This window comes from Ranitomeya variabilis, chromosome 2 (assembly GCF_051348905.1).
Source record: "Ranitomeya variabilis isolate aRanVar5 chromosome 2, aRanVar5.hap1, whole genome shotgun sequence".
In the NCBI taxonomy this organism is placed as follows: domain Eukaryota; kingdom Metazoa; phylum Chordata; class Amphibia; order Anura; family Dendrobatidae; genus Ranitomeya; species Ranitomeya variabilis.
Genome location: NC_135233.1, coordinates 532,785,851 through 532,802,719, shown reverse-complemented (window position 1 = coordinate 532,802,719; position 16,869 = coordinate 532,785,851). Strand labels below are relative to the sequence as shown.

The 16,869-nt window shown below is 43.6% G+C and overlaps 1 protein-coding gene across 1 annotated transcript in view; it reads left to right on the top strand.

Annotated features, from left to right (window-relative positions):
* Positions 1-16,869, top strand: part of CSTF3 (cleavage stimulation factor subunit 3) — a 204,065-nt gene that overhangs the window by 132,713 nt on the left and 54,483 nt on the right. The window contains exons 5-8 of the mRNA XM_077288107.1: positions 4,708-4,805; positions 14,202-14,268; positions 14,671-14,705; positions 16,717-16,843. Of these exons, the coding sequence (XP_077144222.1) occupies positions 4,708-4,805; positions 14,202-14,268; positions 14,671-14,705; positions 16,717-16,843 (327 nt within the window). The remainder of the gene's footprint in view (positions 1-4,707; positions 4,806-14,201; positions 14,269-14,670; positions 14,706-16,716; positions 16,844-16,869) is intronic.

Below are 16,869 nucleotides of genomic sequence, written 5' to 3'. Positions count from 1 at the left end.
CTTATACACCCAGATCAAACTGGCTTTATGCCTGGGAAAAGTACTTCTATCAATATCAGGCAGGTCCAATCGGTGATTCAGTATAGCTCTCTAGAGCCGGATAATAGTTGGGCGCTGGCATCGCTGGATACGGCCAAGGCATTCGACTCTCTCGAGTGGCCTTTCCTCTCTGCGTGTCTGCAGAAATATGGTTTTGGAGAGAAATTTATTAGGGGGATAGACACGCTGTATAAGAATCCCAGGGCGCGTGTAATCATAAATAACTCCACCTCTGATTCTTTTACCTTACACAGGGGAACCCGTCAGGGATGCCCTTTGTCCCCCGCTCTCTTCGCCCTTGCGATAGAGGCTTTAGCAATACGCATAAGATCCTCCACGGATATCAAGGGAATAAATATTGCGGATCGTGTGGATACCATTGGCCTTTATGCTGATGACATGATAATATTTATGGGTAAAATAGAAGAAACTCTACCACAAGTGATAGCGACCATAGATAAATTTAGTAAATTATCCGGTCTATATATAAACTGGGATAAATCTGCCCTGATGCCTTTATCTCATACTTCGGTTCCCTGTCTCGGGACTCTCACATCGCTGCCTGTGGTTTCCAACTTCAAATATCTAGGTATTCATATATCTCAACAGTCGGTTAGACCTACAATATAACATCTATCTACTGTTGGATTTGGTCAAGTCTAAATTTATAACCTGGAGTAGACTCCCCCTCTCTGTCGCAGGCCGCATTAACCTAATTAAAATGATATTGCTTCCCAAACTCAATTATTGCTTTCAACATAGTGCTGTACCAATACCCAAGTCATTTTTCGCAAAATTAAATTCCTTAATCACATCCTTTATATGGGGGAAGACCAGGCCCAAACTCAAACTATCTATTCTACATACAGAGACCAAAAAAGGGGGGTGGGGCGGCTTTACCAGACCTCTATCTGTACTACCTTGCTGGGCAGGCTAAGGCGATAAGTAAGTGGATGCCTAATAGCTCCCTACCTAATTCCGAGAGTCATTTAATTCATTCTGCCCGGATTGATTGCCCACTGGGATTTTTGGAGATGGAGAAAGTTGGTGCTTGTCGTCCGTTGCCTATGCTCAGGCTGGCGAGATTGGTATGGAGACAAATTAAAAAGAATTATTAAATTTGTGGATGTCATAGCTGAAATGCCACTGTGGAATAATGGTTATATACCAGAATTATCGAGACATGAGATTAATAGATAGCGGCACTCACCAGTTTGCAGATTCAATGTGTTTAATCCAAGATGCAGATTATCTCAAACACATAGTGAGAAATAGCGAGGGTGCGGGGAGTGCAGGAGGACGACGGCTGTTTCGTGCAATCAGCACTTCTACGGGTCCATGGCAAGTGTGTGGAGAAACGTGACTGAAGTGTCTCCGGCTGTGTATTGTACGAACCCAGTGCCATTCCTTTCTTTGAGATTAACTGGACGTATATACCAGAATTACTAAATCACCCATCCACTGATTTCTGGGTCTCCCGTGGTGTTCTCTCGGTGAGCGATATACATAACCAGGGTTTTTTTGTAACCTTTGAACAACTACAGAATAGTTACAACATCCCTAGGTCTCAATTCTTCCGGTATTTACAATTAAGGTCAGCTTTCCAATCGCACATACGGAATGTGGATACGGGTCGGTCGATCTCTTCTTTACCTTTGATAGGTATTTTCAAATCACAGGGTCCTCAAGGACTCATTTCCTCTCTATATACATATCTACTATCCGTGGGAGATGGGTCTGTCATCAATTCTGTCAAAGGGAAATGGGAGGAACTCCTTCCCGATGTACTGGGAGAGGAATGGGAAGATATTCTAGAATCTCCAACTAAAGTTTCCCCTTCAATCAATAATAGGATGACCCAGTTATATATCATATATCAGACCTATTTGACCCCGACGCGACTCTTTAAAATGGGCCGCTTACATTCGTCAGATTGCTTACGGTGTCATATGCCTGATGCAGATTTTGTTCATATAATTTGGAGGTGCCCTGTAGTTCTTCATTACTGGAGAGAGGTAACGACATTATTAACGTCTTTACTGTCGATCCCTGTCCCGCTCGAACCATTGACCTGTTTGTTCAGGGTGTGGGATACGGAGACTTGGGATCATTATACTGGGATCTTTCTCCGAGAGACGCTCTTTTTGGCACGGAAGGTATTGGCGTTAAGATGGATGGGTGGCTCCCCCCGACCCTTAGAGTTTGGATTGATCTGGTGAATTCAATTATCCCATATGAAAGAACAATGTACCAAAATAGAGGATGTCCAGGTAAATTCGAGAAGATATGGGGCGGATGGAATTCCTCTTATCGTACTCTATAGTCTGCACTGACTAGACATCTACATAGGAAGGTGGGCTTGTGGTTTTCGGGGGCATCGCTCATAGAGCAGGATTTAAATCTGTTTTTCTTTTGGCGACTCACTGTTAATGGTTAAAGTTGTATAATAGGTATTTTCTTATAAGAAACTAATGATTTAACATGCACATTCCATTACCTTTGTAACCTCTGGTATGACGATATTTTGCCACTGTTTGTATTTCATGGTATAATTAATGATGATAATTGCAAATGTGTGCAATGTTTGTTTATTCTGAACTAATAAATGAATTTAAAAAAATAAATAAATACTCGGGGACCCCCGAGCGTGCTCGAGAAATCTAGAATAACGAGTATATTCGCTCATCACTAGTTAGAGTACATCCACATAGTGAACACGCAGCCAACATAGTGCATGAGATCTGCAGCTATCAATGTATTGTGCGGCTGTCATTGCAAATTTATGCAATGGAAAGTGTGAAGTGTGCAGCTGTCCCCCAACCTCATCCACAGTGCAACGATCGTTATAGAGTGGCTGAGATGGTGTGATTGAGCTGGCTCGTCCTGTTGTCATGTTGGACATTTTACCTCATGCCAACATGTTTAATCATTTAGAATCACACTTTATTGATTTTTTCTTGTATTTATTTACCCCCCATAACCATAGTTTTTATGTGTGCAGTGCAATTCTTAAACTTACCGATTGCTGCCTTCTTCCACCTCAGCACCATTCTGACCCTGTAGTGCACCACATGGCGGCAGCTCTGACAGCACTGTCTGCGTAGATCCTAAGTGGCATGTCAGTGTTATTCTAGGGGTCTGGGGCGTCTCACACTTACATTTACAAGGTGTGGGCCGGCTAGTAAGAACTGTAAGCACGCAGTGCAGAAAATACTGGGACCACGCTGGTGATGGAAGAAGGCAGCGATCTGTAATCCATGCACTGTGCACCATGGCTAATATGGTAGTTAATAAAAGAGTTGTCAGTGTGCTACTTCAAAGCTTTTTTTAGATAATTTTCAAAAATGTCTAGGAACCCTACTCGTGCCCTATGTTTTGCTAATGACCTGAAGTTAGCATCCTTAATAATCAGAAACTCCCACTCCCGTCTCCAAGACTTTCCACGTGCTTCGCCAATTCTTTGGAATGCACTACCCAGGTTAATATGATTAATCCACAATCCCCACAGTTTTAAGCGTGCCCTAAAAATGCATTTCTTCAGACTGGCCTACCGCCTCAACGCATTAACCTAGCTATCCCTGTGTGGCCCATTCAAAATTTTTACCACAACCAGGTTCCTCTCATCATGTTTTCACATGCTTTATGCATTTACAGTATAGCCCTCTGTGTCTGTACTGTTACATACATAGGCTGATAACTGGTTCATGCAGCTTTACATGAACACCCGACCCTTACACTATGGCTGGTCCAGACAACTAAAGCAATTGTTACCATTCACCTCTCGTGTCTCCCCTTTTCCTCTTAGATTGTAAACTTGCGAGCAGGGTCCTCACTCCTCTTGGCATCTGTTTTGCTCTATGTGTTCATGGTTACGCTGTAATGTCTTTTATTGCATGTACAAGTCTCCTCTAAAATGTAAAGTGCTGCGGAATATGTTGACGCTATAGAAATAAAATTATTATTATTATTAGTATAGCACAAAAAGTGGTTTGAACACATTATAAATCTAACATATGGCATGTACAGTGCAAATTAATCTCATGTTTTCCAGCATTTAGTTTAGTAATCTCCATTACTTTAACCTTAAAGGAAACAATAGTTTTGACAAATGAATTCCCAGTTGACTTCAAGTCTTTGGATGTTATAAAAGATGGAACGGGTGATGTGTAATAAGGTGGTATATACAGAAGACCCATGTTTCTTCAGTGCACATTAGTCTTCATTCTTGTGTTAGCATGTGATATAGTATCAGGTTTGCTGATTCATGGTGCTCAAGCCACATGTAGCATGAAACATATCTTGGCCCTACATTTGCAGCCCATTGTGTTTTACTCTGAAACACTCCGGCATTTCACAAAAATTATACTGTAAAGATCCAGCCTGGGACCATAGCAGTGCTGGGAATAGCCAGCCAGGGGTGGCACTTGATTAGTCTGATCTCCATCTAAGGTCCCCAACTGGATTATTAAAGTATATGTTCTCAGAACTGCAGGAGCATTTCAGAGAAAAATATGCTTGGATGCAATCACGTATCCAGGCTCTAATGCATGCTCCTCGTGGTTTGGCAGGAGGAATCCGATAACAGGTTCACGTTTAATGCATGTGTGAAATTGGACTAAGTTTGGCAAAGATTATTCATTTTGTCATCGACCCTCTCTGTATCTGCAGTTATTTCAGAGATGTCTGATGAAAGTCTTACACATAGATCTGTGGAAATGTTATGTGTCTTACGTGCGAGAGACCAAAGGGAAGCTTCCAAGTTACAAGTAAGTATCATTATGGCTCTTCTATGTTTGGTAAATCTACATCTATGAGACCACAAACTTAGAGGTTTGGGTCTCGATCCAAAGTCTGTAAGAAGACCTCCCAAGCAGCACATGTCTTACAGCACTGCTGTGTTATTTTGGAGAAGGTCCATTGGACCACCAGGCATGACTGTGATCACAGCTTCTGAACCTCCTATATTTATGACCCCTCACAGTACTCCACTTTTGAGTCTACTCGTAGATTCGATATCTCTAGTTTGACTGACTGGAGTGCAACAATTAACATTGCTTTTCTGAAACTATAGACCTGTAGATGAAAACTGTACATTATCTATCCTCATGCTCACCCTGCCATTCAGCCATAATGATTGGCAGTAAAATTAAAGACGTTGATATTGGTGCCATATACAGCTATAATGTGTGTATCTATAATTGCGGTGCATTAAAAACCCACAAACTACATTTATCACCTATCCACTTCCCTTTTTAGTCACACACTATCTCCAACTCCATACTGCTATTATTTATGTTGTTGAATAGGACCCATAAAGATTCTTACTCATTCACTTCTATGGGTGTGGTAGTGCTTGAGTGTTCACACATGCGCACTACCACTCTGCTCAAATGGGGGCACAGGATCTAATGTTCTTGAGTGTGGAGGTCCCAGTGGTCGCATCCATATTGTACAGACATTTATCACCTTTTTTGTGGATATTTGATTAACGCTGTTGGTGGGATAACCTCTATTGCATACGCAGTGGATGCTAAACCTGTAAAGAGAATCTTCAGATCACACAACACGTTTATACTTTATTCACATGTAGCTGTAATGTGCAAAATGAACTTGGATGCTTCCACTCGCCTTATACAAGTGAACCTGGACTAGTCCAGGAGACCGTTCCTCCCCAAGACTATTCCGGGCCCATTCCCTGCAGTGCCCGCATCCTCTCAGCTCCCCTTCGGTCTTTACTATTGGCCCAGATGACCTCCCTGGATCTCTGCTCCCTCCCCACGGCTGTTCTCTGTAATGGGCTTGCCAAAGTCCTTGCTTTGGGATTGGAAATGAATGAGCAAAGCTGTGGCAGGGCCACAGAGATGAGAACATTTTAGATGGGGACATTTTATATTTCGCTTTACTTTCACACCAATAAAAATTGTAACCTGCTCTGTCGAAGAATATTTCTGCCTGTATGGTCCTTGAAAGTGTCTGTATGAAGGCAGACCAGCGTCCGCCACAGGAACCCTAAATCTGGCCTTTGCATTGGTCAGTCAGTTTAAGACCTACTTGTAGCAATGACCTGACCAACTTTGTAAGTAAAGGTCAGGACCACCCACAAAACTACATCTTATAATTTTATGTACTATCCTTTTTTATTAAATACCTCTGCTATTTTCAAAATGACTATCCTCAGTACAACATAAAAATGTAAAGTCACATTGGTTCAAGTTCCTGACGTGTGCATCACTATGTACTGTCACACTTGGCGGAGGGGACGAGCTTAGTTAGCTTACGCTCCCACGTCGCCAGGCCACGACGACGTGGGGCGTGCGTCCCAGGTGGTAATAGAATGTGGACCCACTGGACCACAGAGGGGGACCCGGGCCTACCCGGACTAGGGAAGGGCAGCGACCAGGGTCTGTGGCAGCTGAGCATGTAGGCAAGGTGATAACATGAAGGACTAGATGACACCCCACAACTTCAGGTATGAAGAAACAAAGTTTACTAAACAAAGTCACAACAGAAACAAGACATAATGCTAGGCTCCCAATTTCACCCATCAAGCAAGGGTGACAATCACAGGACAGCAGACGTCAGACGATGGCAAGAGGTCATCACGGGTTGATGCAGTCCAGGGTCATCTGGCACGGGCATATCAGGAGAACCTCTCTCTCAGGCCTTAGGCGTATTGCAGGCACAGCAGGAGAACATCAGACACGGACCTCGGACAGACGTCATCAAAGGATGGACCACAGGGCACAGGCAGGACATGGGGACACAGGCAAGACACAGTCAGCACAGGTCCCGCAACATCGACATGGCAGCTCAGGACATCAGCTAGTCAGATCCAGGACACATAGGCAGAGCCGTCACCAGTAGGGTTGAGCGACCTTTACTTTTATAGGATCGGGTCGGGTTTCACGAAACCCGACTTTTTCAAAAGTCGGGTCGAGTGAAATCGGCCGATCCTATAAAAAAGTCGGGGTCGGGGTCAACCGAAACTCGAAACCCAATGCAGTGCATTGGGTTTGCAATGGTTCCCAGGGTCTGAAGGAGCGTAAACTCTCCTTCAGGCCCTGGGATCCATATTTAAGTGTAAAATAAAGAATTAAAATAAAACATATAGCTATACTTACCATCTGACGGGCCCTGGTACTTACCGGGAACCTTCCTTCCTTAGAATCAGCCTTCCAGGACCTCGCGGTGACGTCGCGGCTTATGATTGGTCGCGCGGCCGCCCATGTGACCGCTCGCGCGACCAATCACAAGCCGCGACGTCACCGAAGGTCCTGGAAGGGCTGATTCTTAGGAAGGAAGGCTGCCGGAATGAAGCCGAGGGTGAGTATATTCCTATTAGGTATATACTCACCCTCGGACACGCCCTGCTTCGTTCCGGCAGCCTTCCTTCCTAAGAATCAGCCCTTCCAGGACCTTCGGTGACGTCGCGGCTTGTGATTGGTCGCGCGAGCGGTCACATGGGCGGCCGCGCGACCAATCACAAGCCGCGACGTCACCGTGACGTCACCGCGAGGTCCTGGAAGGCTGATTCTAAGGAAGGAAGGTTCCCGGTTAGTACCAGGGCCCGTCAGATAGTAAGTATAGCGATATTTTTTATTTTAATTCTTTATTTTACACTTAAATCTGAATTCCGATACCAATTCCAGATATCTTAAACATATCGGGAATCGGTATCGGAATTCCGATTCCAGATTCAGAAGATCGCCGACTTCATGGCCGACCCCACACAGGGGTCGGGTCGGGTTTCATGAAACCCGACTTTGCCAAAAGTCGGCGACTTCTGAAAATTGCCGACCCGTTTCGCTCAACCCTAGTCACCAGGAAACAAGACTGGAACACGAAGGAGGAGCCCATCTAGGAAAACGAGTAGACTGGAGACTCCCCAGAAACGCAGAGGAGGAGCCCGTCCAGGAACATGAGTGGGACCGACTCTGAAACACCGGCTGGACCACCAGGACCATAGACTGGATATCTGGACTCTGGACAACAGACACGGCTCCAGGCAGAGAACATCAGAGACACCAACAGAACATCAGGGAAGACTCCAGGCACCAGTCGACAGTCATCAGGCTCCAGGCTCCAGTCGGCGGTCATCAGGCTCCACAGACACGACCTAGAAAGGAACTCAAGCGGTATGGTGCAAGCACCGCAGCATTGGACCGGAGCTGGACGGAGCTAGAGCCACATAGTAGGCTGGGAACAGCCTAGTAGATGCGCCGCAGGAACACCGGACTCCATCTTCAGAAAACAATCACATGTTTATTTTTAAGACACAGGTAACAGGAAATTCACAATCACTGGGTACATGGTTCAAGACACAGAAGGACTTCAGGAACATCACACGGCAGGAATCCACATTCAAGGGCAAGGACTTTGGTACCAACACACAGACAGGACGGATCCAGGGACAAAGACATCAGCTTTCCTAGAACTGATAGCAGGCAGAACAGGAGCGGAAGACCAGGCAGACCAAGAGCAACATGGAGGATCAAATACACATGGCTATGTTCAGAAACCTCATGAGAAGCTCTGGCCACGCCCAACAGGGAAGAGGAACTTTAAATAGGACCTGCCCCTCAACAGTAGGCTGGGAACAGCAATTCAAGAGCAGACGCTGCCCCTAATAAAAGCGGGGAAGGTGTGACAGCGCGCACCCTAAGCACAGGCAGAAACCAGTACAGCATAGCCAGCACAGGAACTGAGGATTAAGGCATCTGGCAGCAACTGTAAGCCTGGACACACATGGAAAGTCATGCACCAGCTGCAGAGGACCTCGCAACCCACGGATAGCTTCCACTTCGGCAGCCAGGCACCGCACACGTGGATGGTCATGCAGCGGAGCAAAGACATTACGACACATGTACGGCTACGCAGCAGAGCAGGGAACTGAGCAGCATCCATACAGGTAACAGACAACAATATCCCAGCTGATTAAGGGAAAGGAGCAAAGGGTAAGAGCACAGACATGCAGCGTAACACTGGAGAAACGAGGCACAAACACACCGGCATTACATGTACATAATGGATATATCCACCATCCTGTGTACTATAATATGGAAAGTCTGCACACTTAGGAATAATTAGTGGGAGGTGACTTTTACCAAAATGACCTTAATTTGGTGGATTTTTGCCACAGATTTCACCTTTTGCATTACATATGATGAGATCACAGATCTCTGTGGCAGAAGAACATGTATCACAGCATGTGGATTTTCTGTGGATTCAGTTGAGGGTTTGTGACAAAATCCCGTGCTTTTCCCCCCTCACAATTTCCATCCTGCGTGACTGCACCCTTAACCCCTTAACGTCTGCCTTTTAATGGCAGTGGTTAAGGGTACTTATTCCTCAGGGCCACTTTTTAACGGCGCTGAGGAATAAGTGTGTAGCACCCCCCCCCCCCCCCCCCCCCCAGCTTTGGAATTTCTCCAGGGTCTCGGCTACCGGGGGGTATCTGAGGCCCTAGAGAACATGATTTGGGTCAGTTGTTGCCGATACCACTGTTGCAATCGCCATTATTAGCGGATTAACGGCAACCGCAAAAAAAGAGTCCAATTTCCCATTTAATTTCTCTCTCCTCTGAGAGAAATTCCCCAGAGGAGCATTGCGGCTTTAAGTTTCCTCATCTCGACATGCTTAGCATGTCACTCTCCGCAAGGAGAAACGATACTTCTTGGATCCCGGTCAGAGGCCTCTCACTTAGCTAAACCAGATCTCCACTTTGCACTGACAAGGGGCAGTACCCCGAAACACAGTGTCTGCAAATTGAAATTCTGGTTTGGCTTTTATCCTAAGTCATGTGACAAGGCTCGTTAAAGGGTCGACATTGACTGTTAGGATTGCTACATCCAATAGATGGCACTAGAGTTCTAGTCCTCTTCTTCTGTGAAGACACAATTTGCATCTCTCCTCTGATGTGATTGCACATCAGAAGAGAAAGAAATTGAGTTTCCCGATTCCCCCGGTATCTCCGATGTCCCTGCATCCCCCTGTGAAGTCCCCCCACCGGTGGCAGCTTCTTCTGGGAAGAAAATGGTGGACGCATGCCCAGTGCGCCTGCTGAGAACTGCCAGCCAGGACCCAGCAGCAAAAGGACATTTTTCCTATTGGTTCATTTTGATCAGTGTGATAGGACCTATCACAATGATCAAAATAAAAAAATAATAAATAAAACCCCCCTTTATCACCCCCTTAGTTATGTAAAAAAAAAAGTATTTCCATTTCTCCATTAGGGTTGGGGTTGGGCTAAAGTTGGGGTGGGCTAAAGTTAGAGTTGGGGTTATGGTTGGTTATGGTTAGGGCTATGATTATGGTTAGGGTTATGGTTAGGGTTGGGATTAGGGTGAGGGGTGTGGTTATGGTTAGGGTTGGGATTAGAGTTAGGGGTGTGTTGGGGTTAGGGTTCGGATTAGGGGTTAGGGGTGTGTTAGGGTTGGAGTTAGAATTGAGGGGTTTCCACTGTTTAGGCACATCAGGAGGTCTCCAAACGTGACATAACACCACCATTGATTCCAGCCAATCTTGCGTTTAAAAAGTCAAATGGTGCTCCCTCCCTTCTGAGTTCTTCCTTGCGCCCAAACAGTGGCTTTCCCCCACATACGGGGTATTGGCGTACTCAGGAGAAACTGCACAACAAATTTTGTGGTCTATTTTCTCCTGATACCCTTGTGAAAATAAAAAAAATTGGTTCCAAAGTAAATTTTTATGAAAAAAATAAAAGGTTCATTTTTACCTTCCACATTGCTTTAGTTCTTCTGAAGCACCTGAAGGGTTAATAAACATCTTGAATGTGGTTTTGCGCACCTTGAGGGGTGCAGTTTTTAGAATGGTGTCACTTTTGGGTATTTTCTGTTATATTGACCCCCTAAACTCACTTCAAATGTGAGAAAAGTAGAAAACAACAAGGCACTCAACAAAAATGACTTGTGGATGGTGCTCAATTAGGGTATCCAACCTGTAATCTAAGCAAAAATAAACTTGGCACTCAAAGTGATGAAAGATGAGGAAATTTCATTTATTTTGCATCCAAACAAAAACAGAAGAAATAACTGAACGTTTTCAGTCTCACAATATGCAAACAGAAAAAAAGAAATCATGAAATAAAGCAATGAATAAAATAAGAACGGTCATATGATGCATTTTCTCATAAATGACATAATTAGAACCATATTGAGTTGCATTCTGTCACAGCTGCACAAAATGACGTTGAGCGTGGGAAAAAGTTCCCAGGCTGCAGTTCATGAGGACATCCAGCAGAGGGCGCATCACCGCGACTGAAGGTAACTATAGGTCATTGACCTACATTACCTTCATTCCCTGGGTTTTACAGGCACCAGCACAGCTGCATTATAGCAGAGCTCCTGCCTGTAAAATATTTTAACCCCTTCAGATGGATTTACATCGTGGGACGTCACAGATCTACGGAAAGTATGTATATTGTTGGTTTATTATTTTTAATTTGTTACAGAACGATGGTCTTCAGGTGGATTGAGAGAGCAATAAAATATTACAACAACCTTATGTCATTAAAATACTTTGCAATATTGTGTGTGTGTTTTTTTTTAACCATTTCATACAATTGGATTAATAATGGATAGGTGTCATAATTGTCGCCTCTCCATTATTAATCTGGCTTAATGTCACCTTACAATAGCAAGGTGACATTAACCCTTCATTACCCCATATCCCACCGCTACACGGGAGTGGGAAGAGAGTGGCCAAGTGCCAGAATAGGCGCATCTTCCAGATGTGCCTTTTCTGGGGTGGCTGGGGGCAGATGTTTGTAGCCAGGGGGGCCAATAACCATGGACCCTCTCCTGGCTATTAATATCTGCCCTCAGTCACTGGCTTTACCACTCTGGCGGAGAAAATTGCGCGGGAGCCCACGCCAATTTTTTCCACGATTTAACCCTTAAAATTAATAGCTACAGCGCCGAAATTTTGCACATACACACTACTTACATTAGTAGTGTGGAATATGCAAAAAAAAGTGGGATATGACATGGTTTACTGTATGTAAACCATGTCTCATATCATGTCGGGTTTTTAGGCAGGAGAAATGAAAAGCCGGCAATTGAATTACCGGCTTTTCACATATATCGCGCTGAAGTAAATATAGCTTTTTCTATTTATATTGGGTTTTCTAGATGATTTTGATGATTGGCAGCTGTCACACACTTCTCAGCATGCGTTTCAAAAACGCAAACGCATGAAAAAAACACATGTAAACGCGGCAAAAAGCCGCGGTTTTTTTACCGCATGCAAAAACGCATGCGTCTAAAAACCGCAGCGTTTGCACGCGTTTACATGCGTTTTTTCACCACCTGCGTTTGCATTAAAAACGCTGCGTTTTTAAACGCAAATGTGAAACTAGCCAAAAAAACGCTGAAAAAACCGCATGCGGATTTCTGGCAGAAATGTCCAGTTTTTGTCAGGAAAATTTCTGCTAGAAATCCTGACGTGTGCACATAGCCTCAAAGTGCTGTGTGAAAAACAACTCACAGACATTCAGCTGCTGTGATCAGTGAGTATATTACCACACTGACCGTTCTTATTTTATTCATTGCTTTATTTCATGATTTCTTTTTTCTGTTTGCATATTGTAGCAAGATACTCTGGTGAAGGTCCAATGTGAGACCGAAAAGTTATTTCTTCTGTTTTTGTCTGGAAGCAAAATAAATGAAATTTCCTCACTTCAAATGGTCAAATTTGAACCTGTATAACGTCCTAACAAAAAAAATTGTTTTCAAAATTGTGCTGATGTGAAGTAGACATGTGGGAAATGTTATTTATTAACTATTTTGTGTGATACCACTCTGATTTAAGGGCTCAAAAACTAAAAGTTTGAAACTTGCAAAATTTTACAATTTCTGCCAAATTTCCGTTTTTTTTTCTTCATAAATTTGCATTTACAAGTTATATCCAAGAAATTTTACCACCAACATGAAGTACAATATGTGACGAAAAAACATTCTCAGAATCATCAGGATCCGTTGAAGCTTAAGGCCATGTGCACACATTAAGTATTTTTCGCGTTTTTTTCGCGTTTTTTCGCTATAAAAACGTGAAAAAAACGCTTACATATGCCTCCCATTATTTTAAGTGTATTCCGCATTTTTTGTGCAAATGTAGCCTTTTTTTCCGCGAAAAAATCGCATCGCGGAAAAAAAAGCAACATGTTCATTAAAATGCGGAATTGCAGGGGATTCCACACACCTAGGGGTCCATTGATCTGCTTACTTCCCGCACGGGGCTGTGCCCACCATGCGGGAAGTAAGCAGATTATGTGCGGTTGGTACCCAGGGTGGAGGAGAGGAGACTCTCCTCCACGCACTGGGCACCATATAAGTGGTCAAAAAATAAGAATTAAAATAAAAAATAGCGATATACTCACCCTCGATGTCTTCCCGCCTCCACTGCACGCTGTCGCTTCGGTTCCTGTAGCTGATGTGCGGCGAAGGACCTTGCCGATGACGTCACTGTCCTGTGATTGGTCGTGAGCGGTCATGTGACCGCTCACGTGACCGTGACGTCACGGAAGGTCCTGTGCGCACAGACCAGCTATAGGAAGACGAACGGACGCCGCTGATGAGATGTCTGGGTGAGTATAAGCATTTTTTTATTTTTTTAATTATTTTTAAACATTCTATCTTTTACTATAGATGCTGCATAAGCTGCATCTATAGTAAAAAGTTGGTCACACTTGTCAAACAGTATGTTTGACAAGTGTGACCAACTTGTCAGTCAGTTTTCCAAGCGATGCTACAGATCGCTTGGAAAACTTTAGCATTCTGCAAGCTAATTACGCTTGCAGAATGCTAAAAAAAACGCGAAAAAAACGGAAAAAAAACGCAAAAAATGCGGATTTCTTGCAGAAAATTTCCGGTTTTCTTCAGGAAATTTCTGCAAGAAATCCGCAACGTGTGCACATACCCTAAGAGTTATAACCTCATAAAGTGACAGTGGTCAGAATTGTAAAAATTGGCCCTGTCATTAAGTACCAAATTGGCTCTGTCACTAAAGGGTTAAATATGATGGTTTTTTCTCCATGTAGCTTTCAAAGAAAAAACATTGTGTGATTGTACAGAATGTGGTTTGACTTGTAAGGTGCTAAATTGCAGCAGCGATGATCAATGTTTTGCCTGCTTTTTCTTGTCTTTCAGGGAAAAAATGGCACAGGCTTATGACTTTGCTCTTGATAAAATTGGCATGGAAATAATGTCCTACCAGGTAATCAAAAGACAAAAACTGTGTGCAAATTAAAGCATTTTTCAATTCTCCCCCTGTTCCCAGGTTCCTTTTTAATTAAAAAATAAAAAACTGCATTATTCATTCTGGCTGCTACGCTGAATCTCCAGTACTGCTCCTAGCATCTGTTATTGTCTGCAGCGCTGACATCATGTTTACAGTGCTGCAGCCAATCAGAGAGATGCTGAGCTCATTGATTGTCAACATGATGTCATCGCTGCAGACAGTAACAGGCCCCCGAAGCAGCGGCAGAGTCCTGGACCCGGGGAGGATGAGTAACGCATGTTTGTTTGTTTTTTACACAAACAGCTTCTGGGGACAAAGGTTTTCTGAAAATGGCAAACCCCTTACAGTTAGACTAACTCTGTTTTTCTTTATTTGCAGATATGGGTTGATTACATCAACTTTTTGAAAGGCGTGTAAGTGTAGTTTATGTGATTTCTAAAATTGTAACTTCCAAGTCATCATTGACATCAACACGGCAGCTAAAATAGATAGCTCAAGGACCTGCGCTAGCTTTAAGGTTCTCCATATTAACTTCAGTGTTTCAGTTGTTGGTTCTTTAATAGGGTTAGGGGCTGCAATTCATTCATAGTTGGAACAACAAAGGCTTGTAGCTAATATTGACACAATCATTGGCTGAGGTTCTTTATCCTTTTACAATCCAGTTTCTCATACACCGCCATAATGTGGACTTTTGATCTATGTTTCACCTTTCATATTCTCATGCATTAGTCATTTATATGAAAGGTTTGTAATAAGTATTACACATCTTCACATTGTGCAGGTGGGTTCCCATATAAATCATTGGGACTGTAAATGCACAGTTGCTGATTTTTTTCCCCTACTGTAATTATGCACAAAGTCAGACACAGAAAGTGAATCCAAGAAATGTGCATGGAGCATTCTTATGGATAAGGCAGTGGAGATATTATTGAAGGGTTGCAATGTTATAGAGCAGGAGTGCGCAGTTAATTTTCAGAGCGTAAATGTTGTGTAGGGCTGAACTTACGGTAATTTTGCTCAATATTATAGTTAATATTTTTTACCCTTAATATTGAGCAGAATGAAATCTGTGGACCAGGTGATACTTCTAATGCAATAGGGCTTTTTGTGACATGTATTCTTATCCACATGGACAAGGGACAACTTCCTGATCTCTGGGGTCCAACTACTGGGACCCCCATTGATCCCAAGAACGAGGACTCTAAAGAGCCCCATGTGGAGGTGGTCGATCATACGTATTCACTCTGCATTCATTTTAGATCTTTCCACAACAAATCTGCCACATGTAAAGGTACCCCTACTGATTCCAGCCTATTGGATTTTTTCTTTACAAAATTCCATTAAAGTCTATTAACAGGAATCACTTTCTATAATTTTACTTCGGTTAAACAATCTACTATGTAATTGTCTAAGGGGTACTTCCGTCTGTCTGTCCCGGAAATCCCGCATCGCTGATTGGTCTCGCCAGCTGCCTGTCCTGGCTGCTGCGACCAATCAGCGACGGCACAGTCCGGTTAGTCCCTCCCTACTTCAGTCCAGTCAGTGCCCGGCGCCCGCTCCATACTCGCGAGACCGCTAAGTCATCTGGGTAATTTCGCAATGTATCCTGGGAACGGAAGATGACGGCAGCCGCGCGCGCATCGGCACAGCTTCGCTGGATCCCGGCGGGTGAGTATATAACTATTTTTTATTTTAAATATTTTTTTAACAGGGATATGGTGCCCACACTGCTATATACTACGTGGGCTGTGTTATATACCGCGTGGCTGCTATATACTACGTGGCCAGTGTTATATACTGCATGGGCTGTGCTATATATTACGTGGCCAGTGTTATATACTGTTTGGCCTGTGTTATATACTACGTCGCCTGTGTTATATGCTGCGTGGCTGCTATATACTGTGTGGGCTGTGTTATATAGTACGTGGGCTGTGTTATATACTGCGTGGCCACAGTTATATACTACGTGGCCACAGTTATATACTGCGTGGCCTGTATTAACGCATCGGGTATTCTACAATATGTATGTATGTATATAGCAGCCACATAGTATATAGCACAGGCCACGTAGTATTTGTCTGCTATATACTACATGGCCTGTGCTATATACTATGTGGCTGCGATATACATACATACATAGATATTCTAGAATACCCGATGCGTTAGAATCGGGCCACCATCTAGTAGTATAATAAAGAGGAACGTCCTGTTAAACATAGGTTTGCACTTTTTACAAGTAAAATGACCATGAATCTGGCCTTTCTTTCTTTTGAACTGACTTGGGCTTGATCTTGTCTTTTTGAGTACCAGCTTGAGCTTCTGCATGCCACAAAGGATTAGAAGCTCTCTAGGGTCAAGTCCCCGTTCATACTGAATGATGGGTTTTAATACACTGCATTGTTTGTTTGATTTCCTGACAATTAGGGAAGCCGTGGGATCCTATGCAGAAAATCAAAGAATCACAGCTGTCCGCAGGGTTTACCAGAGAGGATGTGTCAATCCTATGATTAACATCGAGCAGCTCTGGAGGGATTACAACAAGTATGAAGAGGTAATGTGTGCAGCAGGGATTCTGAA